This window comes from Mastacembelus armatus, chromosome 16, assembly GCF_900324485.2.
Source record: "Mastacembelus armatus chromosome 16, fMasArm1.2, whole genome shotgun sequence".
Lineage (NCBI taxonomy): Eukaryota > Metazoa > Chordata > Actinopteri > Synbranchiformes > Mastacembelidae > Mastacembelus > Mastacembelus armatus.
Window position 1 is genome coordinate 5097722 of NC_046648.1, and position 25907 is coordinate 5123628.

At 39.3% G+C, this 25907-nt stretch overlaps 3 protein-coding genes across 5 annotated transcripts; 2 read left to right on the top strand and 1 right to left on the bottom strand.

The window, feature by feature from the left end:
- The first annotated feature begins 4970 nt into the window (after window positions 1–4970).
- On the top strand, window positions 4971–11697 carry fbxo32 (F-box protein 32). The gene is made up of 9 exons (XM_026294263.1): window positions 4971–5226; window positions 5642–5763; window positions 6140–6189; window positions 6319–6411; window positions 8770–8863; window positions 9511–9695; window positions 9811–9993; window positions 10133–10276; window positions 10382–11697. Exons 1-9 carry the CDS (start codon window positions 5114–5116, stop codon window positions 10469–10471), a joined length of 1074 nt encoding a protein of 357 aa, XP_026150048.1. The 5' UTR covers window positions 4971–5113; the 3' UTR covers window positions 10472–11697.
- Window positions 11698–12344: 647 nt separating this feature from the next.
- Window positions 12345–15992, bottom strand: prelid3a (PRELI domain containing 3A). 3 transcript variants are annotated; one of them, XM_026294085.1, is made up of 7 exons: window positions 15574–15992; window positions 14991–15159; window positions 14720–14809; window positions 14505–14575; window positions 14173–14275; window positions 13829–13903; window positions 12345–13678 (listed from the first exon to the last, which is right to left on the bottom strand). In XM_026294085.1, the coding sequence occupies exons 1-6, from the start codon at window positions 15603–15605 to the stop codon at window positions 13844–13846; spliced, it is 525 nt and encodes a 174-aa protein (XP_026149870.1). In that variant the 5' UTR covers window positions 15606–15992; the 3' UTR covers window positions 12345–13678; window positions 13829–13843. The 3 variants fall into 3 exon arrangements, with proteins under 3 accessions (XP_026149870.1, XP_026149871.1, XP_026149869.1); XM_026294086.1 differs by lacking the exon at window positions 13829–13903; XM_026294084.1 differs by lacking the exons at window positions 12345–13678; window positions 13829–13903 and having other exon boundaries at window positions 13911–14275.
- An 824-nt stretch (window positions 15993–16816) lies between these two features.
- elovl4a (ELOVL fatty acid elongase 4a) lies at window positions 16817–22431 on the top strand. Its single transcript, XM_026294082.1, has 7 exons — window positions 16817–17027; window positions 17930–18012; window positions 18381–18568; window positions 18824–18904; window positions 19628–19799; window positions 20295–20422; window positions 20511–22431. Exons 2-7 carry the CDS (start codon window positions 17946–17948, stop codon window positions 20832–20834), a joined length of 960 nt encoding a protein of 319 aa, XP_026149867.1. The 5' UTR covers window positions 16817–17027; window positions 17930–17945; the 3' UTR covers window positions 20835–22431.
- The last annotated feature ends 3476 nt before the right edge of the window (window positions 22432–25907 follow it).

Genomic DNA, 25907 nt, shown 5'->3' on the forward strand with positions numbered 1-25907 from the left:
TTCTTAACACCTTCACCCGTGAGAACAAACAGCCCCTACTGTCATCAAAAAGGGTGAAAGGATCTCACCCCTCAGCTCGAAATCCTGAGATTACACTTGACAGGTTTAAATCCCGGGGCTGTGTGTTGTTTGGTTAAAGCTGCAAATTGTTTGTCCAAAGCTAAGCTCAGCTGTTGAACTTCTGTCTCTTCAATGCAAAATGATGATGAAATTGCTGTGACAACATTCTTACTGAGCCCTTCATGCAGTGGTGAAATCAAAATGTGTCTAAATGTAGCTTAAGAATATGTTTTGCCTATTGTGAGCTGATGTGTTTCAATTTATATTTATTTATGTATCTTTTGCATGTGTTCACCATTTAGTTTTACACACCATAGCTCTGTATCATCATATGTCCTGTATCTACTGTCTGTATAACTGACTGCTAATAAATCTGCGGCTAAAAGAAAAACCTCAAATGATGTACTAGTAATATAATTTTCAATCATTTTAAATAGTATTCTGATATTTTGTACATGTTTTGTGGTCTTTACATGTCGCCTCTGTCCAGCTCTGTCTCTCTCTGGACAATATGTCCAAGCACTGCTTGGTCAGGTGACTGCAGTGTGTGTCGTGTAAGTCTCATGGTGAGTTTTTCTGACCCCACTCACACTCCTGTCCACACAGGAGCTCTACATGCCCAGGCAACAACCCACAGGGGGACAAAGAAGATGATATTGAAAGGGTGTTCATGTGGAAATTTGCTGAAATAAATTTACCCCAACTGTCGCAGGTGAAATTAAAGCCAGCTGAGAAGTCTCAGTTGGGTAGAATGATCTTCTGTGTTGCCGAAAGTAGGTAGGACTTGAAAATTAAAGAAAATGCATTAGGATATCGAAACCAGATTTATTTGGCTCTGTAGCCAGCTGAAAGATTATCACTAATGCTTTAATTAGGGGGACATGGGACCACTAATTTGTAAGCTTGGGATTTTTAAAATTACATTTATTTTTAACATGAATAAATGCTCTGTAAAGAATTACACAACTTTATTTACATATCAGCAACAGCTAATCTGATTTACAATTTACATAAGTACATTTATTAATGACTTTTACAGACCAATGTCAGCTGTTTTGTGTAAACAGAATATCACCAGAAGGTGTTACATGGGAGTTGATGTGCATTTTAAAAGTCACTGTGTCAGATGTTTCTGTGACTCATTGCCAGCGAATGGAGTCCAGGGGACAGTGGGTGGAGTGAATGAGAAATGGTGGGGGACAGGAAAAACTATAGGTGCTCTGATGTTATTTTAAGAAACAAACTAGAGGGCAAATGTTACACCACGTGAGACATGGGGCCCTGTGGGTTGTGGTGCAAGCTGGCAGATGTGAGAGACGACTAGATAAGAGTGAGAAACTGATGAGCAGGGTTTCACAACAGAGAATCTGAGCGAGTGATGAAACTCATCCAGGAAGAACAGCAACAGGTGTATATGTGTATGTGTGTGCACAAAAGTGCATGTGTCTGTGTGAGTGATTAAGGTTTTTGGAGGGTCGGGCAGGATTGACCAGCTGTCTTGTCTGGTCATAACATCCCAACACAAACAGAGATGATGGACAGAGGTAAAAGTGGGAGAGATATTATTCACCACTGACCTTTTAACTTGTTCTGATTTAATGGGTCTCAAAAATATTGACATACATAGAGGAGAGATTCAGACCATATGTACATTTTTCATCTTGTTATGAACATTTCATTTCTGTAAATTCAAAGTATTTACTATGTCAGTTACAACTGACTAAATATACTAACATGCTGATTTTTAGCAGACATGATGTTTACAAGGTTCACCATCATAGATTAACATGTTAGCATACTAACATTTGCTGCTAAGCACAAAATACAATTGAAGCCAGTTTGAATTCAGGGAATCATCAAAATAATGAAGATCTATGGAAACACATAACAGTATCTACTCAAAGTTTCCAGGCCATCCATTTAATGTTGAGATATTCTACTGTTTAATGAGATTTTGAACAAGGAATCACCAACATCAGCAGGATTCATCCTCTGGAGACAGTGAATATTTTGTTTAAACATCCAATAAATAAATTAGTTGTGAGATATTTCAGTCTGGACCAAAATGGTAGAATGACATTGACATCGAGTGACATCTTATCTTGTTAGTGGTGGAGGCACTTCACCTTTATACAAGCAGGACTACACAGATTTTGGATTCATCATTGTTTGGGATTCACTGATTAACTCAGACCAAAACCCCTCAGATCCTTAGATCATAGCTTCCTTCTCAGTCAGTCATTCAACAACTGACTAAGCACTTGCTGGGACTTTCCATGTCATCCTGTAGATTGACCTACTCTACAAATAGATCTAATTATGACTTTGGGGACTCACAACATCATTCACATTACTTTATACCCGCTGCACACACAATAACAGATTTTTAGCCACGTAGATCCACTTCATAAACACACCACTGGGGGTCTGTATGGTTACTCACACAAAGAACTGTGTGGGTCACTTCTGTAATTATTGTAAATGTTCCTTTTCATCAATACACATAGTGAGAATACATCTTCCCCATGTGCTTTCATTTATTCCCATGTGACGTTGTTGACAGATTTTAACATGTAGAGTGTGTGCAGAGCTCTTTGACCTTTTGCACATATCAGTGTTACATTAAAACTTCAAACAAAAGCTTCACTATCACAGACGCTGTAAGGAACAGTACAGAAATATCTCAACAAATTCAACGATGTAAATAAATCAGCAGAGCCTGTGTAAGCTTTTGTTAAAGAATAAGTTCACTTTAGTGCAATGCAGGGTAGTTTCTAACCATCAGTGACAAAAACCACATCAGTAATCCTGGTCATACTGCACTCACAGGATGTGACCTAACACAAGTGCTAGATGAGCTGGCACACTGTCCGGTTGATTCTTAGAAGTATATACCCTTGCACCATGTGTTGCTGCTGAATATTTTGCAAAGCGTATAGTGTGTCATGATATGTGAGGACTCTCTCACACTTCCTCCCCCAATTTAGTGTCTCAATACAGATATATAAGCATGCACTCATTCACTCACATGTATATAGATACACATCCTCATACACACCCATTATTGAGAATAAATACACAAACAATGTGTTTTTTTATGCTGCAAGATTTTTTAAGAAGTGAACTCGAACCCTTCACACCAGCATTGACGCAGCATCAATGATTAGAGCAGTAAACTTTAAATGGCAACAGTGTCATCATTCTTACTATATGCTAATGACAAGTCAAATACACAACTTCTCACCATCTTTCACAGCAATAGTGTGAAAATACCCTCTGTTTGAATGAGCTTCCTGCCAGCTACATAAACACAAAGATAAATGGCTATTAAAGCCAGAAGCAAACAGCTTGAGTTTGAAAAGCCTCACAGACGGTGTATATGCTAATATGCCATGTGTTTGATTAAGATGATAAGTTGAACCAGTGACCTGGAAAGACTTTGTTACACATTATCTTTAATGGCATGACCCAAAGTAAACAAAATAGCCTAATCTGGTTGTCATGACTCACAGACTGATTAAAAAAACTGAAATGCATTGGTAAACCTCTGCAGACACACTCATGTACACTCCCACACAACACACAATGCACTTTAATACTCTGGAGGAATCCAAAGGAAAACTTGATCTATTTATAATAAGAGTGACCAAGAATCAGCTGACATTACAGGTCTGTTACTGTGATGCAGTAATATTTACAAAACATAAAGCCAACACTGATAAGCTTAGCTAAAATTCTTCCTAAATAATTACTATTATAAGCACTGATACATTTGCCATAAAAAATCTGTAGTGAGATACAGTATCGCAGTCAGAAGTAAGCTCCCATTTGATTTCACCATATCACATACTTGCGTAAGAGCGTATACAGGGATGTGTGTAAGTATCAGCATTTAATTCATTATTAAAAACCTTACTCTCTCTATACATATATGTATGTATGTATGAAATATATATATATATATATATATATATATCAAAGACTGTAATTAATTTTGCTGTGTGACAAGTTAAAGCTTTAACATCACTATCAGAATACTGTATGTCAATTTGCACAACTCATATATAAGCAAGTATAATCAGCCACATATCTAAAAAACACTGTGTGGGTATGCAGCACACTTAAACTGACACATAACTGTGTGATGGTTATATATATATTTGACCACTCCCTCTTATAAAGTGACTGTCATTTGTTGGAAGGGCAATCAAATGTGGAGCACAATGATTCATGAAACAACTACAGAGACACTCAAAACAACTACAGAGACATACAAAACATGTACAAAGCAAAAGATGCAAAACAGCTACAAATATAGAAGAAGGCTACAAACATGTACAGACAGGTGCAAATCAACTAGATGCAAAATGACAGCACAGTACAAATATGAGCAAAAGTACCATAAGAGACAGTGTATCTGAATATGGGGTCTGTTTTTTTTGTACGTAGGAGGAAGAGAGTTGTTGTGCCATTGTCTGAAAATCCTTCACTGACTGCAGTTGTTAAAATTTGTTTTCATGTAGTGAAAACTACAGTAGTTCCCACTGAAATGCTCTGGCATATTATCACAGAGCAGTATAAATCAGAAAAAAGCCAGTAAGCACAAGTACCTCAACTTTAAGCAGAACACTGAGTAAATGTACTTCTACCTCCAGTTATATAAATGTGCCCTAAGTTGTTTAACATTTAAAAGCGCTTTGCTAAGGGGTTCATTGCGTTAAAAATCTTTGGAATGAATTTTCTAGTGTCCAATGTCCCTGTCTTTCCATGACATGAGGACTTTTGTTACCTCTGTTTTTCTCTCCAAGAGGTTTTGCAACGCTCTAGTTGATAAACAAAGCCACGTGTTGCAGGGAAGTTTCCAAAGTGGGCGGATCTCATGTAATTTCCGGGTTCTGGGTTGGAGCATATAAGAAGAGCTGCGCAATGACAACACAGGCTCAGAAACACGTCCAGGACAAAACGCTTTCAAGAAGGGACACAGACTAACCCGAGCAGGGACACTTTGCTGATATTTATTTAGTGTTGCTTAACTCTCCACTGCCGAGTCAAGATGCCTTTCCTCGGACAGGACTGGAGGTCACCGGGTCAGAGTTGGGTTAAAACGGAAGATGGATGGAAGAAGACAACGACAGACGACAAAAACAACAATGTGTCCGTGGACAGGTTGGTCATTCAACAGGTCGCTGTCTCCCTCACAGCGCAACTGATACATGCGCCATCACTTTTAGTTAGAGAGGAAGCTGGGAAGAGGGCGGAGATAGTCTGAACAGCATCATGGACAGACAGGCAGCTGTGCACCTTCATGTTGTTTCCGTCTCTTCACAGCGTGTTTGTTTTCCTTTTCTAGTCTAATCAACACTGCACTCACTGACAACACAACTAAGTACAGCACAACATGGCCTGGCATTACAGTGACACATGTCTAAAAAAGGCATTAAGAAACATATCTTTGTTTTTGATACAAACTAAAAGTACTCATGAACCCAAAGCCCATAAAGAGTACTGCATATGAAGCAATGTGTACTGAGAACAAGCAGTGAAAATCTGTCCTTAATGAAATATTTGTGTGTTTCTCCAGCTTCTGTAAAGCTGAGCAGGAGGAGTGCTTCAACAAGGAGAACCTGCTGCTCTCCTTCGGCTATGACATGGCTGCCAAGAAGAGGAAAAAAGACCTAATGAACAACAACACCAAGGTCCCCTGTGAGTCACAATGAAAGAGCTGTCTGACTTTTTAAATAATAACTGCAAAGAATAACATTATTTGTTTTTTTTGTTTTTTTATGTGAGCAGCTGTAAGTCATACAATAATATACTTTAGTTAGGTTCCAGATCACAAATATTAGCTGAGGATTCTCATGAGGATGCTTATGTAACATTCATGAGGGCAATGCTTCCTAATAATATTGTTTATGATTAACCTTCCATCATTTCCTAAACTTAGTCTGAGTCTGAAATTGTCTTATTTGGTGTGTGTGTGTGTTTGTGTGTGTGTGTGTGTGTGTGTGTGTATATTTCACTGTGCTCTTGAGCTGTCTAATGAGGGCAGACCACTAATATAAACACTGTTTTCTCTCAGATTTCCACAGGGAAAAGTGGATTTATGTTCATAAAGGAAGCACCAAGGAGGTAACAAACCAACTTATTTAATTTCACATCAACTTTTCATATCATCGTTGCTAATGTAAACATGCTGAGAAAACCCTATACTCCTGCCGAGCATAGCAATCTAATACCCTGATAATTAAATTTTCCCAGCGCCATGGATATTGTACACTGGGAGAGGCCTTCAATCGCTTAGATTTCTGCACCGCCATCAAGGACACGAGGAGATTTAATTACGTTGTCAGAGTGAGTCCTCATTTCTTTCTTTTCTTCCAATTTCTTCTGTCATTTTCATTTGTCTTTCTCTGTGGTTGTTAAGAAGAAATGTTTTTCTTAGTGGTAGAAAAGGGGTTAAGGTTAAAAGGGTGTGTAGGCTTCTGTCAGGTTCTTATCAATGTGCTGCAGATGAGGCTCTGTCAATGGTGATGATACCCACACAGGAAGTGTGTATGCTGCAGGGGAAGAGTGTGTCAAAAATGAAATTTTGCTACAGTATGATTGCCACAGCCATTCAGTATCCCTATATTGCAGTGATTTGTATTTGCTACCCTATATCGATCTGAGGCACTTGGACCTTTCCTGAGTTTCCCAAAATATACATAGCCTCTTCAAATAAGTCAGAGAAAAATGCTCACTCAAAGGGGGATGTGACAGTGTCTTCTTTCATATTGTCATTATCAATAATGTAATGGAATTGTAGGATGTAAATTTGCAGCTTTTCCGTTTCACATCAAAGCATCTCCACACTGAACTGAACACCAACTCTCCGGCATGTGCTCCCATGTGAGCGGAGGGCTGCATGTGGTTGTGTTCTCATGGCTGGTTTAGGTGAGGGGTGGGGGCATTGACAGCTGTGCGGTGAGGTGCGACCACCCGACAGGGGTTTATGAAACCAGACCCGGTGGTTGTCAGGTGATTCAGACCTCCAAACATACAGACGCACACGCACATGTCTCTGCCTGACTTAAGCCTCTTCCTTTTGTGTTGTTCCTTTTTTTTTTCTCCTTTTTTTTTTCCCATCATTCATCTGAAATTCTGAGTTTTGAACTTGTCTCTTACTTGCATCTACAATCCTACTTATTGCTGTGGCATGATGTGCTGTGACTGTCTTGTTGTTAAACCCATAAACACAAGTGTAGTATATCAGCATTATAGTAGTTCAGAGAAGAAAATCATCTGATGTTCACAAGTGATCAAACTTTGGCCATTTGTTACAGTCTGGTGTTTTTTACTGACCTTTTAGTGTGGGTTCCAGCTAACAAGTGCAGTGTAGTGTGCTAGGCCCAAAAGAACAATATGACTGTGTAACACTAGCGTCTAGTCTGGACACGGTGTCCTAGGTCACTGCTCTTCGCTGGTTGTCTGATGGCATTTGTGGGTTCATTTAACGCTGTCTCAGTTACACAGATCATGTTCCCCCACACAGAGACAACAAGGGGCCCTCTCCTTTCTCAGAGCAGACAAATGAATGTTGTTTCAGGGAGACAGAAACTGTAAAATCAACTTGTGTTTACCATTGCCCTCATATCATAAAAAGATGCAGGGCTTCTAATGCCCAAGCACGTAGCAGGTTATGAAGTGCAGTTTAGTGAACGGTGGGGGCTAAAAGTAGATACGGAAACACACATTGTTCTGCCCGGTTGCTCTACAAAGAGGAACACTTGATGAGCTGCTAAAAGAAGAAGGGCATGGGATTAGGCTTTAGGACTAGAGCTGGAAAGAATGGAAAAAAATGGAACCAGGAGGAAGCAAAGAAGCTTAAAATTGTTAAAAAAGGACCGTGAGGTAGAGGATGTGGTGGAGAAGTAATTTGGCTCAAGGCTTGATATTACTCAGTCACCTCTAATTTAAGATTTGGCTGAATGCTTACTTTGAATAGGTGCCATTTCTTGTAATGAACTTGGATTTTTGCAAACTAGTTCTCTAGAAATAATGCAGCGCTGTCTGCTTTTTCACATCTCTCATAATCTGCCTCCTTTGGAATACCACCCCCACTCCCACCTTTTCCCGGTTTACCAGAAAGTACTCAGCAATATGTTGATGTTGGTATGTTGGCAAAGGTCATGTGCTTCAGTCAGAATTGAGCAAAGGGACAGCTCGTGTTTCTCCATCACGTCACAGCATCTGTTACATGCCAGACATGCCACCCTGGAACCCACTGTTTGTCTGCTGTCCAACAGCAACAACCGCACAGACGCACACGCACGAACACAAACATGCTTACATGGACACACAAAGTGCAGAAACACTCTGTCAAATGATTCAGCTAATTCACATGACAGGAGTCAAATGATTAAAAGCTTGCTTGTGGAGGCTGTGTTGTTGACAGCCTGGGCTGTTATCCAATACCTTTCCAGTAGCTTCTTCCCCCTAAAGAGACTGTGAAGAATGATCAGAGCCAAGAATGCTGTTATATGCTCACTGGATCCAGCCTCGGCCAGGAGAAACAGCTCCAAATTTGTTCAAGGCAGCATTTATTGTTAGGAGTGCAAGTGCCTTTGTAAGAATGCAGCATAACAAACATTAAGTAATGAGGCAAAGGAACGGAGAGTCTCAGCAGTGATTGGATGAAATTTATGTTGTTTCTTTCTTTCTTTGCTCCAGCTTTTAGAACTTATCGCCAAGTCCAAGCTCCCCTCACTCAGTGGAGTGGCACAGAAAAACTACATGAATATTCTGGAGAGAGTGGTACGGAAAGGTGGGACTTGACACTTTTCTCAGTTCATGCAACTGGTTTGTCTTACTTGTTGTCATTTGCTTTTAAGTTTATTTTTCCATTGTAATCTGTTGTTTTAGCACACATGTACAAAATACCAGCTCCTTAGCCTGTTTTTTTTTGTTTTTTTTTCCTCTCCATTGGTTTAAATATACAAAGTGGTAGGCTCTACTTGTCTTATGCTTCTAATGCCATAAACCCAAAATAATTTATGGAAAGATGAAGCTTTTCTGCTTTGTTTGCATCAATACATGAGGAAATGAGCCGTGGTGGCATCTAAAGAAGGCCGGGGAAAGAGTTCAGTGTTCTAATGGCACAGTGAAAAACACTGACAGTCACCAGACCCCTGTACAAGCCATAGTGTAAACTAAATGTTCCCTCTGCTAAACAGAGATTTAGGTTGTTTAGGTGGGGCTATGAAAGCCATTGGCCAAATATTATAAATGTCACAGAAGGAGAATAGTCAGTCCAGAACGTTTTGTTTGATGTGCTTTTCGATGATTCACAATAAATATTTTAGTTTGGCAGTTTTCCAGGTAGCTACTAATCTCTTTGAAACACTCAGGGTTTAAAACCTCACCTCCAGGTCATGGTCGGAGTACTGAATATCTTCTGGTCTCCTCATACAGTTCTTGATGACCAGCAGAATGTCCGTCCCATAAAGGAGCTGCTGCAGACGCTGTATGTCTCGCTGTGTGGTCTGGTTCAGGACATGGGCAAGTCTGTGCTGGTGGGGAACATCAACATCTGGGTGCACCGCATGGAGAACATCCTACAGTGGCAGCAGCAGCTGGACAACCTACAGATCAACAGGGTGAGCACCTGCCTGAAATACACAACGAGGAGCTGGATTTAAAAAAAGGTGCTCTGGTGGAAAATTTAGGGACGTCAAGAAGAATTAAAACGCGTTTTGTCTCTTACTTTTTCAGCCCACTTCTACAGGCATGACTTTAATTGACCTGCCTGCCAGCCTGCAGCTCAACATCATGCAGCGTCTGTCGGACGGCAGGGACCTGGTCAGCCTGGGCCAGGTGTGTCCCGAGCTGGGGGCCCTGACTGAGGACCGGCTGCTGTGGAAGAGACTTTGCCAGTACCACTTTACAGACAGACAGGCATGTAGAAATAAATATATGATCTGGGAATATGTAAAGAATGAGTGGTGCACTCAGTGTTGCTCAAAAACACAAATGTTTTCATATTGAATGTGTTGGAAAAGAAATTGTCAGTAATGCTAAAATTTCTTCTCTGTAGATTCGAAAGCGGCTGATGGTGTCAGATAAAGGTCAGTTGGAGTGGAAGAAGATGTACTTTAAGCTGAGCCGCTGCTATCCTCACAGGGAGCAATACAGCGACACCCTGCACTTCTGCACTCACTGCCACATCCTGTTCTGGAAGGTAGTGTAAAGTGCATGTGTAACTAAACAGTTTAAGATATCATACAGGTAGAACGGAAGGGGAAAAACATTAATATCAATTGTTGTGTACCTTTGTTTCTCACAGGACACAAACCATCCTTGCACAGCCAACAACCCAGAAAGTTGCACCACATCCCTCTCCCCTCAAGACTTTATCAACCTTTTCAACTTCTAAACCCTCACCCACATCGAATGCAGACTGACTGTACATACTGTATATAGAAGTGTATGATATTGTTTTTGTGGAAGAGCATAATCAATTCCTGGATGTATATTTAGTTGATGTATGACTAGAGGGGGCCTCAGGCAGTGGGACAATTATGCAATCGAGTTTCTTTTGGAGAAAAGTACACAGGCTTCTGGCAGAGTACACTATTGAAAGTGAGTGAATGTGACAGAGGAAAAGAGATGTAGAAGAAATAGAAGTGGTTGTAGGAAGGGAGAGCAGAGGGGGAAAAGGGAACACTCAATTGTCAGAGTCTTAGTTAAATGTTTTTGTCTTTTTTTAAATCACCAAATTAAACACACAGTTTGAGCTTAACTACGTCCACTAGTTTTTCCTGATTTGGATAAGCTGTTTTTCATACTTGTAATTATTCTTTAACGTGGGAAATAGGAAGACAATTCAGGTGTGCTTGTTTATATTGTAATTTCCTTCATATGATATTACAAGGCCGGCTCACATGGGGGGATGCAATATGTTTGAGATCAGGATGAAAATTGCAGTAACGATGTGTTTGACAGTGGGATAGAGATGAGGAAATTTAGAGTTGCTGAAGTAATGGACAGACGATGATGATAAATGTAAGCAATAGGTTTGGTAACTTATTAGTCTGAAGGATGATTCATAGATATGTTAACACTTCACAGTATGTTTTCTATCTTTTGTTCTTTTTCACTTTTATATGGATTTGATACATTTTTTAATTGTTTTCTGCTGTGGCTGTTGAAGCAACAGCACCTGAGTGCAGTATTACCAGAGATTGTATTCAAAGTCAGTATAATGATGGTGTGTGCCTTATCAAACTTGAAACTCGTGCAGCTTTTCCTTGTTTGCAATGTGTTCAAATTCTGATGCTGTTTTCATCAACAAATGTCTCATTTATAGGAGTGGTGTTTAAGATCAGAGGCTGTAATACCAAAGTTGACTGTACTTTTTTTGTAGCCTCCTGCATGTTTTTTATTTTTTTAAACCCAACTGATTGTGTTTACTGTTTATTTATTCAGATTCTGGCAAGTGGCTCAGCTTGCACTAATGGGTTTGAAGGAATGGAATTATTTGGTACATAGGTGCAATGTGACCCAGACTTTTGTCTATCACTGTTCAGTGAGGAATGTTGTACATGCTATGCAATGCATCCTCTTTATGTTCTGTTGAATAAATAAAAGAAAATGACCTTTGTCCTGGCACTGTGATCATTTATCTTAGTTCAAGTTTTCCATAACACACAGTGAAGGGATCTGTAGGACAATTGTTTAACATTTTGTTCAGACGTAAACAGTAGCTGCTCTTTAGACGCACTGTTAACAGTGAACTTGTGCTCCCTGCTGGACGAATGGTGAACTGTCATAGTAAAAAGGAAAAAAAAACAAACCGTGGTTATACTATCAGTACTGGATACAGTCATGACATCCAAACAATCTGTGGCAGATTGTTTTCTTTGCCTAAGACTTTTCATCTATGTTCATACAGAGTTTTTTTTTTTGACTTTTTCTTTTGGAGCAGAGGAAAAAAAAACAATGGTAAAACACTACCTTGAGACTAATTTTAAAAATGTATGCAAAAGAAAAGCACCTCAGCCCAGTTGCACATTGGTAGCAGAAACACATAAGGCAGCAGCTAATAAGACAACATATAGCCTAGATCTCTCCAGTGTATTTATACCAAAAGAACTCAGGGGCATTAGGTCTTAATTAGGCAGGCTTGCTGCATAATACCACCATGGCTGTTAGAAAATGAGCTCTGCGTGGAAACAAACCCAGTGTTCATGTCATCAAGTTTCAAATGGCCTTTTTTTCAAACAGTTGTTTTAATTCTTGTAGTAGTTGAACTTTAAACAAAAAAAATTTAAAAAACAAAATGAAAACATTTCTGAATGACAGTATAAACAATGAAAGAATATACTTGTTACACAATGTATTTGAATAAATAATACTTATACAAATGTCATATAGTGTACAAATATTATTCACTTTACAAAAGAAAATATGATTTAGTACTGTATATAAGTCATGGTGTGCGTCTCCTACTGCAGTATTGCACATACAGTACTGCCCTGTTCTTCAGAGCATACAGGTAGCTTCTATGATGTAGTTCGACATTTAAAAGCATAATGTGTACAACTGGCAAATCCATGATACTGCTGTCCAAGCAATAATACACATGCATCGATTTAAGGCCACAGAAATGGGTATATGACTATATTTTTACTAACTTGTATTGTCCTCATTTTTCATCATTAACCCAGTTACAAATGTGCTGGTTTAGGTCAGTACAGCCCAACAAAGATGCCAGTTGATTTTTGTCTTGACAGCAGGAAAAGAACACAATGTTAATGATACATTCCTGTGTTTTTTCTAAGATAACCAGGGTGACTTCTTTGAATTCCTATCCAAAGCTGCAAAAGCAGTTTAATAGCTAGCTGCAGTACCACACTACTCAGGTTATTAACCCCACTTTTTTTACTGTTATCATGCAAATGTATCATCTACAGTTTGTGCCTCTGGGAACATATGATAAGCACCAGTAACAACTGTCTGATTTTAGTGTTTGGAGTAACATCAGGTAAATTAACATCATAAAATTTGCTGCATATTAATACTGTAACATACACTTTTAAAAAACTGTGTGCGTATTTCACTACTACATCCTTCTTCTTCAAGTACCTTACTACACTAAAGATATGACATGAGGTCAAAGTCAATGTGGGAATGCGGTGATTCAGTATAATATCCAAATCAGTGAAGCCTTGTCCGCTCATCAAGTCAATGCAACTCTTTATGGATGCATACTTGGATTTTACACCTTGTGTTGATTTGGTGGAAGAGTGTGTTAAACTATCTGGGTCACCTCAGTTTCCTGAATTAGAATAACTGTTAATGGGTTAGTAAGCACTGATTGTGTCTGAGCTGCCAGAGTCGTGCCCATAACTCATATCCTACTCAAAGATACTTGGACTCTCATGCTTCTTGATAACCATTCAGCTCTGGCACCATTTAACTGCTCTTCCAATGGTGAGCGAGGTGGTGTGGGATGAAAATCCACAAAAACCTCGTCGTTATGGTTGAAATAACAACTGCAGAGGATCCTGAGATGCTGAGGACCCCTAGTGGTTTATGAGCTGTAGCCAGGGAAAGCATTTGCCACTGCACAACTGCAGACCTGTGTGTAAACAAACGAGCACTGAGTATAATGTGACTCTTGCATGTTAACATAACACTTAGCAGGTGTAGTTCTGAGAGAAAACTGAGTACCATGCTAGTAATAATCGTGTGTGAGTGGAGAACAAAGGAAAGCAAAGAGAGGAGTTACCAGAGTTAGTAAATGTCACAGAGATGTACGTTCTCTTTCAGAGTTCTGAATAATCCACTCAATAGCATCCCAACCCTACAGTTTCACACAAAGAAAGAGAAGATTAAAGATGATACAGAGGCAAAACACAGAGACAGACAGGTGGCCACCACCTGAAATAGCAATATTTTACTGTATGTCCAGAACAATGGAGAAGAGTAGTGGAAGTGGTAGAATCCCTGATAAAAAAGGTGTGCAAAGAAATCATAAGAAATATCTTTATTATAGAACTTTTTCATTCAAACTGCATTAAAAAGATGGAATAAGTTTAGAAATATACATGTGATGTTTTTATTTAGCATTACCTTCCTGGCATTAGCGGACATTCTCCTGGCCATCATCCCCTCCAGGTAACTGCTTAGACTCACTCCCTTGACTGTGATGATGGCCTCCTGAGTAAGGATGGTACTGAGCAGGGATAGGTGAGGGAGGTGACAGATAGAAAGAGAGAACGTGACTAAAGTAAGGCATGAATGTGTTAGTTCATTTTGTACAAGAACACAAACTCTAGTTAGTTTTAGTTCCTGTATATTTGTATGTTGTTGCATTATGGAAACACACTGAGTACACACAACCCATAAACACAAATGTGTCAGAAATAAAATGGGAAGTGGAATAAACTGGACAAAGTACTCACACTTCAGGGTTGTCTGGGTGTGGCCTGTAAAGAAGTCTCTCGTCTACAGATATGAGGTTGGTCAGAGTGATCTAAAAGAAAAAATACATCTTTGGATTTCATAACAAGAACAAATTTACAAGGAATGGCTTGAAGCAAAGACAGTAGCTACACAATGTACCAACTCTGAATGCATTATGATTTATTCAGTGCCGCAGTTCATCCAGCAAACTTACATTTGTTGAACACAGCTCCATCTTCTTCTCATCTGGGTCCACTATGGAATGCTCCTTCACATATGTCTGGGTCTGGCTGGTTCCCAGTATCTACAGACAGATAATACACAGTCTGGGTCAGATGAATGAAATCAATTCTCATTTAAGTTATGCATGCTCCTCTTCACAGAGCCCTGTCCATCACTGAAGACCGTTTTGAAACCCATAATATTGTTTTCTTCATGTATATATGTATTTCTCTAAATCCTGTTGTGTGTTTGAACTGACTGACCGCTCGTACAATGGCTGGTAGGCCCCACTCTGTGCTGAGGAGTCTGTGGCTGTGCAGACGTCCCTCAGTGTCCAGGCCGCGCTCCAGCACGTCCACCCCGATCACGTTGGGGTTCATAGGGTTAGGATATTTCCTCATGGCAGCTTTTATTACCGTCTCCCATGGGTAACTGCGGTACAAAGTAACATGGAGCATGGAGGGAAATTCATGTACAAACATTCTGCCAATCACACATTCTGAAGTGCAGGGTGACTGAAGTCAGCGCTTAAACAATCTATGAATTTACTTTCTATACTTCTCTAAGACAATATTATGATGATATGTTTTTATAAGGGTTTCCTAAAATGAAACACCTGACAATTCACTGTCTCCTCATGTGATGACTTCAGACTGATAACAATTCATAGGTGGGCCTATAATACAGAGCAGGTGGAATTAACTGTCCACAATCACAGTCTTGAGCTTCAGAGTTCAATGCTTTATAAAATCACTTGACTAAGGTGAAGGTGTGATGACCCAGCACTAATCACTGACCATTATCCTTTACTTATATTTCTAAACAATAAACCCCAGTGTGACCAACCTGAAAACATGTTCTGTACTCCAGATCCTCATTTTCCTAAAAACAGTCCTGGTTTTATGGCCTCTGTGAACCGAAACTATATCTCACCGGACCATGTTCATATGAGGAACAAGCCCCAGTGATCGGGGAACAGGGCCTGTGATGATGGAAGCTCACGGCCATCAGTGAAGTGAGACCACAAAGCGCATCTCCGCTTTCCTCGCGTTTTCCTCGCGTTTCACCCTTTGCGCAAAGACTGCGCAATATGCTCCGTCGATCCCGGTTCCACAGAAACAAGAGGCAGAAAACATATAATATGTAGACAATAACAAACAGCTCATGTAGAGGACAAGAGAAAAGCCGGTGCAACAGCGGCGCCACAAACTATCAAGTGAGACAGAACTAGATACAGGATGAAGGTGAGGATTTTCAAAATAAAATCTGTTTGCTGTAGAAACGACGCAGTGTAAGGTAATTAACAAGTAATTTAAGTGCCTTTATGTGCCACACTGAAAATGTTCTTCAGTTCATATTTTCTTTAGGTCGAAATATTATCCATTGGCCACTTTCATAATAAGATCTCAATTCACTGTGATGAAAAAATCTCGTTTGTATCTATTTTTCAGCGATATAACTCATTTTAATGTGTCGAGGTCACAGGTGGACACATTTCACAATTATTCTGAAGGCGAAGGCAACATTTTTCCTGTTTCCCTCTGATTGTGTCTGGCTCAGATGACGAGTCCGAGGTAGCCCAACTGCTGCATCCGCCTCCATTTGTGCGCAAGCGCATAGCATCTTTCCATCACCCCCGACAAGTGGCACCAAAGCAGCAGCGCTGTTTCAAGCTCGACAGAGTCAGTCTGAGCCAACCAGGAAATGCAGGGGTGTGGCTTTCAAATAAAAGCAAACAAACAACAAATTACTTTCATCAAAATTAGGCCAAACTGCTGTAATAAACTTCATTCATAATCACTAAACTCCCAGTAGCCTATTTAGGATGGCGTGGCTTCAACAAATGATCAAGTAATGAAAGCATTTTCTATATGAATTAACTATTATTTTTATTGAAATTGTATAAGGCCTATTTGTATAATTGTGTTCAATCATTATGTTTATACTATTAAGAAATTAACCATCTGAATTTCATCACCTTGTTGTGCCTTAAGTAACCAATTTACATATTTTTTAATAATTTTTATTTTTGAAAGTCCGACCGGAAGAGCGAGGTGCATTGCGCCTGCCTTGACGCTGGTGTATTGGGGATCAGAGGAGGAATTCACTGAATCAAACGCGCAGTGGAGGCTACTATGGTCCCTAAAGAAATTCATGCCATCGCCGCTCATTTATTCTAATACAGAACAAATAACCAATTCCTAGAAATCCTGATCAGTCGATCATCAGGCGGAATATCGCACACTGCATGACCTTGCACTGAATGTCATAATTGACGGGTATTTTACATCACCGACACGGTAAGGTACTAAGCATCTTTATTCGCACGGACTAGACCAATGTCGATATTATCGGCCGTGCTGCTGCCTGTGCGCAGCCTTGATTTTGACCCCATGTTTATCGTTCATGGAGTCATATGGATATAAGACTGGAACAGCTCAGTCAAAAATCCAAAATCACATTGATAGTAGGACTGTTGGTGCAGCCTGGTTGAAGGCCGGACTGCATGCCGCAGAATGCAAATTCGCAGTTCAGATTATTTGAATATCGTATTTATATATTAGCTCAAGTCGTTTATAAACTCTAATGCATGTGAGAAGAAATGTGTATTTAACCTGTAATGAATGTTTTATTCCCTGAGCAGTTTACATGGACTATAGCAGATGCTGCAGTAGCGCTTGATCCGCTCCAGGCTGGAGAGAAAGAGGGAGGGGGGCGTCATCTTCTTAGGATCATTAAATCACACTGTGTCTGCCTGACTGTACACTGTTACTTATCAGCCTGGGCCTCGTCTGCGTCTCTAGGAGATGACCAATTTCAATGTAAAATTCGGGGGCAAGGAAATCCCTTTCATTGTAAGGGCCACCAGGCTGGCTGGTGGTCATGATCATGTCAAAGATCTGCTGACACATGCGCTCTGCCGGCCGGTACTCAGCCTTTGTGCGCAATGACGCCTATAGCTAATCTATCAGGGCCTCATGGGGCCACAGGCTCCTGTAGGCCTGTAACTGGACTTTTTAGTTGGCCTTTCTCCGTTTCTTTTAATAAATGATGTGTAAAATGTAATTATTATTATTATTATGTTTTAGTTTAAAAAGTAAGCACACTTAGGTTGACACTATGGGATCAATGGATATGAAATGCTGGTTAAAAGTTGAGGCATTACTGACCTCCATTGTCAGACACGTCTTTTCAATTTCAGGTCATCAGACACAGGCATGGAGATTGTGACACATTTAATTAATGACACCATCGAACTGTACAAATGGACCCTAACTATTGCAGGTAATAATCACATATTTGTTAGCTTTTTATTGCATCTTAGTGGTTAAAGGCTTAAAATGTCTTTGTTGTCCTGTCTTGCCTCTTGATTTGTTTTTTATTTTTTAAAATAAGTTGGAATCAGTACATGACATCATGAACAGAGCATTACTTTCATTTAGATTCCTTCCCTACTGTAAGTTGATTTTATATGTTTTATTATAACTCACAGTCATAATAAACACTCTGAAAGCCTCACATACAGACATGCATCAAACTGACTCCTACTCTGCACTTCCCTTAAAATATATTGACTTTGAATCCACACTGTGTGAGTCTAATGCGAGCAGTAAGAAGAATTATGTAACACTATAAGAACATCTGTCCCACAGACAAGCGAGTGGAGAAATGGCCTCTGATGGACAGCCCCCTGCCTACGCTGGCCATCAGCACCTCATACCTGCTGTTCCTCTGGCTGGGGCCCAAATACATGAAGAACAGAGAGCCTTTCCAGCTCCGCAAAACCCTCATTGTCTACAACTTCAGCATGGTCATCCTCAACTTCTTCATCTTTAAAGAGGTAGATTATTGTTAGAGAATAAGTTAGGTGTGCCGCTGTGTATGTGTGAAAGTAACTGTAGTGAGCGAGTTGAATCTGAGACTGTTCATCCAGATGAGCACTAGCAGTGACAGTTTTGCTCCCTGGGTTTAGACTGACATGATTACAGTGTATCCAGCTTTCTTGCTGCACTCTGCCGCTTTTCATCTAACACTGTGTCTCTGCCATTGTCCATTTATATCACTGATTCAATAGAGGTACCCTCTTGTTTTTTAGCTGTTTATGGCAACACGTGCAGCAGGCTACAGTTACATTTGTCAACCTGTGGACTATTCAGATGACCCCAATGAAGTCAGGGTGAGTATTTGGAGCTGAAGCAACTTGCAGGGGTTAGACATGCACATGAAGACACATGCACACACTGACTCACTCACTCAATCATTCACTCACTAAATGAAAACAGATAATTTACCATAATGCTTTGAATGTCACTTCGACTATTATGCAATATAGATCACATTTGCACAAGATTGACTTTCCATGAGAAACACATCTCCTAACTTACTGAGATATTTCTCAGCTAGATGGTGATCTCACTTCATGGTGGTGCTATACTGTCCCCAAGTGATCCCTGTCAGCCTGCCAGGAAAGCTTCACTCTCATTTCTTTTAGAAACATGAGCAGCTCCATTCATTTGGACCCTGGTGCTGTTATCAGAAAAAGTGTGAGCTGGAAGAGGGCTCACAGCGGGTATTCGGTTTCAATTTCCTTTCTGTTGCTCCATGACGTAGTTAACCACCTGACACAGAGAGCAGGATTTGTTTGATATCAGGTGACCCTGAAGTTTCGGAAAATATATTAGATTTAAAAAAATGGAGAGTATTCTCTACCTAAAGTTAAAGTATACGTGGAATTCAGAGTTCAATACTGCTTTATAGTTGATTAAACAGCAAGTGAGAAAAGATCAAATGAACTACTCCTCTGTTTCTCTAATTGTTTATCTGTGTTTCCATGTTTCTGTTTCTTTCTGGTGCATGTACCTGCCATCTCAATGCCTTCCTCATGTCCTGTCTGAAATAGGTGGCAGGAGCTTTGTGGTGGTATTTCATCTCTAAAGGCATCGAGTACCTGGACACAGTGTTTTTCATCCTGAGGAAAAAATTCAACCAAGTTACCTTCCTGCATGTCTACCACCACTGTACCATGTTCACACTCTGGTGGATTGGTATCAAATGGGTGGCAGGAGGACAGTGTGAGTAGTTTATGCTACAATAAATGTCAAATTATGCTTTAAGACTAAATACAAAGTAAACCAAAGTATTGCACATTCTAGATGAAAGGTTAAAGTATCTTCAAAGTTATTATTTACACCAGCGGTAGATATGATTTGTTAATACCAAAGGTCATTCAATCCATACAAAAGTTACTGAAACAGTTCACTGAAACCCACAAATTTGAGTGTGATGCTACATGAAATGACAGAGGATAGTCTGTCATAGTCATTAACATTTGTTCCTTGGCCACCAAAATGGCACTATAATTCAACTGAGATATTTCCATCTGGACCAATGTTACCATCCCTTGAGCCAGGCCTGTTATAAAATATGTGTATATATATATATATATATATATATATATATATATATATATATATATATATATATACACACAATGTGACACTATTTCAACTTCTTGCACTGAAATTAGCAAGACAAAAACACTTGTCTTAATTTCCTTGTATTTGCAGCATTCTTTGGTGCACACATGAATGCAGTAGTCCATGTCTTGATGTACCTTTATTATGGCCTGGCTGCCTGTGGACCAAAGTTGCAAAAGTACCTGTGGTGGAAGAAGTATTTGACCATCATTCAGATGGTAAGATCTTAGTTCTCTCTGTGGTTAATTCATGTAACACATTCATTATACTGAATATTTAACTGAAACTATCTGTCGGGTTTCTCAGATTCAGTTCCACTTCACCATCGGCCACACAGCCTTGTCCCTCTATGTCAACTGTGACTTCCCCCACTGGATGCACTACTCCCTCATCTGCTACGCCATCACCTTCATCATTCTCTTTGCCAACTTTTACTACCAGACCTACCGTCGTCAGCAGCCCAGACGTGATGCCTCCTCTTCCTCCAAAGCAGGCAGGGCCCTGTCTAACGGGACCTTCAATGGGCTCAGTAAGGCTGCCAATGGAGCAGTGGTGATGGGGAGCAAAGAGGAGAACCCCCAGGAGAACTCTGGCAGGAGAAAGAGGAAAGGAAGAGCTAAAAGAGAATAGAGGACGAGGAGTGAGAGAGGTAAAAGTGAGGTAGGGCCTTACTTTGGGTTCTAGGTTGCTAAAACATGAAAGACTTAATTTGAGGAAGATTCAGATGGATGGAAGGTGTGATGTGTGTACTGAAGCCATGATATGAGTTGTTGTAGATAAAATATGAGACAGGCCTGTATTGAGAGAGGATCGTTCTGTTAGTAAGAGGTGTCAAAGGTCATGCCTAAGATGACCGTTATCACAAATAACCCCAAATACTGTAGTGTCTGGTATGAGATAGAACTTAGTATTCCTTCTCTTTATTGTGGTGCCAAGTACTGTTGATCTGGTTCAAAGGAGGTGACTTTCAGCTACCTAATACTGACAAGGAAACATCAAAGACAGAGTTTACCAGACCCATTTGGCATGCTGGGCATGGGAACATCATATACCATCATTATTAGTGATCACTACTATACTGAGACAGGAATACACATCATGACACATGCACAAACATTTCCATTTGTATTTGAGCTTAATACTTTTTGTTGTTCACAAATACAAAACTGAAATAATGTACAGTATCACATCATCCTATTCAAGCTATTATCGATGTTACTTGAAAGATTCGAGTTTACAGTTTGTGTCTACTAAAAAGACAGCCTCTGTGGTTATCAACTTATTTGTGTATATGGGGTTTTCTTATTTATTGAGTTTGGATTCTCACTTTTGCTTTGAGCTGTCATCCATCAGTGCTATTCTAAGGGAAGAAAGTAATTAAATGAAGTAATATTCAGTGGTGAAATGTACAAAAGAAAGAAGAAAAATAGGTTTCTAACCCTGTGAGGCATTAACGGGATTGATTCATCACTGGTTTATGATGCCGTAACCATTTAATAGAACTCATTGAAGGTTCAAATTTAGATTTTCTATTTCTGTATACAACCATGATCTGTTTTATATAGCCCAACTGCTAGGTAATGTGATGTCATATAATAAATATTGTCAAGAGAAATTAATGATCTGATTATTACCAATGTTTTCCCCTTTTGACAGAGAGTTTTGTCTTTCCAAATGTTTCAGATCTCTGCTGTCTTTTTATATCTCCTCTGATGTTGTCATTTGTCTTAATTGCTGGTGGAACTGTGTGACAAACAGTGGTGGTGGTCTGGGTTGTATTTAAGGAAAATTCTCATTCTTGTTTTTGTTTTTTTTATCACGTTTCAAAAAGCCTGTTTTCTTTTTGTGTCTGGGTTTTCATGCTTAATCTGTGTCCTGAGCTGGCTTGAATGTAAATTTATCAGGAGAAACAAATTGGATTTAAAAAGATAAAGGTTATGATTTCTATACAAAACGAGCTGGTGAACCTCTATAGTGACTGTGTATGTTGTATCACTATGAAGAATACCTTTGCTCTGCCTGTAGTAAATACAGTATAAATCAATGGTCGGCTCTATATCGGCAAATCCAGCTCTATCTCATCCAACCAACACACTAATGCATTTTGATGTTATTTATCAGTTCTTTCTATTTTTATGTAAATACTGGTTTCCATTTATTTGAATGTGCTTGTCTGTGTATTTGTGTTCCTTTTTGTGTTGTACATATGACAATGTGACATTTTGTACACTCCGCATTTGCAAATGTTCCCAGCTTGTTAGCTCGGACATTTATACGTTCACATTGCTTCTCTGTGTGTTTTTTAAGTATCATAACTTTCAACTCTCTTCAAATGAAATTAAACTGAATGCCTGTACACATGCTGGTTTCCTTTTCCCACATCATTTAACTGCCTACATCATAATGCAGTACATGCCATGACTGTTTAATGAGGACAGACATTAGCTTAAATTCTGTGTGGCACAAGAATATTTTTTACATTAAAGACATGGGTGGCTTAGCTATTCCAAATAGGAGTGTAGAGTAGGTTTGCAACACTAGAGGGCACCATGGTCACAATAAGGTAAATGAGCATTAGTTCCTGTATTTTTTCATCTGTTCCACAGGTTTTGCAACATCCTCTGAAAACGGTTTTGCTTGAATATAAAAATATTTACCATGTTTTATAATATGAGAGAGCTAACATAATTACAAAATGTTTAATGTAAATCACGAACTTCAGTTTCTGGTTGTCAAGTTGGTAATGTGTTTGTACATCATCTAAACTCATTTCACTGAGGCAGCCGCCAGTACAAGAGCTGAATCACAGTGTTGCACTTGAGTTTGACTTTCTGCTACTTTGTGTGTCTTCTCCAGCAAATTTGAGATGGAACAATGTATCTTGTACTGTACAGCATTAACAATATGTGACAATTGGAGCTACTCAGAAACGTAAACATTTTACTAAATAACCAGTGCATATAAAGTGGTTAGAATTAGTTCCATATCAACTACAACAAACTGTGTGCATGTTGACACATCTGCTCTAATAATCAAGTTGCATGATATATACAAAATAATACACTGAAAATGGTAATTTTGCATAATTAGTACTTTAAGTATATTTTGCCAAGAATACTTATGTGCTAGTTAGGATTTTAAATGCAGGACATGTACCGTAATGAAGTATTTATATAATGTGTGTCTGTTGAGCGATTTGAAGGAAACTCTGTTTTTCTCTTCATTGTTGTCAGGCTGCTACAACTGCTAAATTATTAATATTGACATCACGTTTGTAAAAAGCAATTGTGTTTATCACGTCACTTTATGCTTTTGTATCACCAGTGTATGAATGACAGCAGTATAGGGTGGGGCCATGCCAGTCATGTTTTGAGTCCTATGTTGCTTGTCTAATAAAGACTAAAAAATAACTGTTCAGTGCAAAATGGCAACCGGTTTTGTAGACAACAGGAAAAAAGCTTGAATTTATAATACTGCTCATTGCTGTTGAATTCTCCTCCCATTTTGATAAGTTTAGACAAAGGTTTCCATGGTAACCATACAAAGCAGCTGTCTGCTCCCCACCCCCCTCCCCCGCCATCTACCCCCACAACCACTACCCCTTTATCCTCCCAAATCCCTCCCACCATCACAAAATGCATCTCCCTCTTCCTGGTTCTGCACTTAGAATCAGCTGGAATCAGTGCAATAAACTATTAAACAGGGTTTTAGTTATTATGTATGTGGAGGATTACTGAGCAGGCGTTGTGTATAAAAGGTAGAGATTGAGAAACTTGCATTTCGATGTGTATGCAATCCCCCCCTAACCAGAGTGTATGAGTGGGAGGCCTCCAATAGCACAGGGGTGTTACATGGATTATGTCTGTTATGATTTCACAACTCTGTAAAAGAAGCCATAACATCATCAGCAGCCTTTCACTCGGATGGTTGCTGAATATCTGTGCAACTTTTTCAAGCCTTTTCTACCAGTCATTTTTGTTAGACAGCTACATCTCCATAGCACAAATGATCTGACAAATGGACAAATGTTTTTGAGAAGATCAGTCATAGTGGTAGATTTAGCCTGCTTATCATTTGTTTTATTCTTAGCGTACATATATCACTTCGTGTGTTTTGTGTTGGTCTTAACTGATTAACCTCCACTCAGTAATAAGTGGCTTTTCAGTTTAATGTGTCTCAGTCTAATGCTTACATCCAAATAATGACCTCGAATAACAATAACAAAAAACACTCTTTATTGTATCTCTGCACATGAGAATAGAGCATAAGCACTCTAAATACACATCCATAGCTAATACACCATGTCTATACACATATAAAGTACTGTAAAATGTGTGCTATATGTCTGGCATGGGGCACAGTACTGACAGAAATGAGATGATCACTTTATGTCATTTTGAATATGTCTGTACAAAACTATCACTACCAGTGAAATCCCCCTGTGGATTTCACAGCAAAGTTAAATTTTCCTGTCTGTCAGAAACTCCACTGATATCTGGAGCACAACTCAGACCAGAGACAGAGATGGGGTTTTTTTATGTTTTACCTCATAGAAGAAATGTAGCGCACCTTTAACCCTTTGATGCACCTTTGCACATTTTTGTGTATTTTAATTTCTAGCACTTTTTTTTTTGTTTTTCATTAACAATAAAACACTAAATTCCCAGAATAAGGACCTGAAGGCATATGAATTACATATAGCATGTGATTGATTCTGAATTATTAATAATAAATAACAAAGGAATGAACATTTGCATATATGGCTCTTCATATATGAAAACCTTCTTTTGCAGACAAGCAAATGAATGTACACTGCGTTATAAGTAAAATTCCACGAATTTTGTGTGGAGGCCAGTTAGAGCTGCAATTCCTCTAATGTGATGTGACCATATTATGTTTTGAAAAAACGCTATTCAGCACTTTCAAAATCAATAAAGTACTTTCAAAATCAATAATTAAGTGAAAAGTGTAAAATCTGCGACTCCACTTTACCACTCATTCTCCTCAGAAGCGCGTAATTCTAGGTTTCTGGCTACTTCCCTGTATGTCATTACGCAAGGCTCTATCTCCGCAACGGATTGGTCGATTTGAGTGATTGGCAACTCGTTTGAATCGAGCCAGTAGAATGACGCTACACTCGCCATAATCAGATTGACAAGAGTGTAACACAAGACATCCGTCTGAACACAATGTAGTCTGGCTTTACTGGTATAATACAGTTTTTAATACAGGTAAGACAAATTTTACAGTTATTGTTTGGGGAAGAGATTTCTGCTGTTGCTGTGTTTTTGCTTGCATCTCTCGAATGTGTTTTGTACAATGTGCCATAGCAGTAGAGCCGTTTCATTTGATGTGAAACATCGCTATATTCTTTCTTTATTAGTGCATTGTTTCATGCTGTGTTTACTAACGGCTCCCCAAAGTCCCCAAATCCTCTCATGTTCAACAGTGATGTATAGCGTCAAGGATCCCTTTGAGAATGAGAGACTCACTTGGTTGTGTGAAATCAGAGAGGGTGATATTTTTATATAGATGTTCATCTATCTGTTCTCTCCCTTGCTCTCTTACTCACTCATTGTGATGGACTAGGAAGTGAAAACAGATTTACTACCCAAGAAGGTGGACACATAATAATAATAATAGCTACAACTTTGCTGGAAATTGTTGTTGAGTGAGATGTAACATGTCATTCTCATGTGAAGC

Excerpts from the sequence above, each read along its gene's own strand:
- prelid3a (XM_026294084.1), bottom strand. The coding sequence starts at position 15,605 with ATGAGGATCTGGAGTACAGAACATGTTTTCAG. Across the intron at positions 15,160-15,573 it reads AGTACAGAACATGTTTTCAG|TTACCCATGGGAGACGGTAA; the intron begins GTTGGTCACACT and ends TTTGTACCGCAG. Across the intron at positions 14,810-14,990 it reads TACCAGCCATTGTACGAGCG|ATACTGGGAACCAGCCAGAC; the intron begins GTCAGTCAGTTC and ends ATCTGTCTGTAG.
- elovl4a (XM_026294082.1), top strand. The coding sequence starts at position 17,946 with ATGGAGATTGTGACACATTTAATTAATGACACCATCGAACTGTACAAA. Across the intron at positions 18,905-19,627 it reads ATGACCCCAATGAAGTCAGG|GTGGCAGGAGCTTTGTGGTG; the intron begins GTGAGTATTTGG and ends TGTCTGAAATAG. Across the intron at positions 20,423-20,510 it reads ATTTGACCATCATTCAGATG|ATTCAGTTCCACTTCACCAT; the intron begins GTAAGATCTTAG and ends CGGGTTTCTCAG.
- fbxo32 (XM_026294263.1), top strand. The coding sequence starts at position 5,114 with ATGCCTTTCCTCGGACAGGACTGGAGGTCACCGGGTCAGAGTTGGGTT. Across the intron at positions 8,864-9,510 it reads GGAGAGAGTGGTACGGAAAG|TTCTTGATGACCAGCAGAAT; the intron begins GTGGGACTTGAC and ends CTCCTCATACAG. Across the intron at positions 9,994-10,132 it reads ACCACTTTACAGACAGACAG|ATTCGAAAGCGGCTGATGGT; the intron begins GCATGTAGAAAT and ends TCTTCTCTGTAG.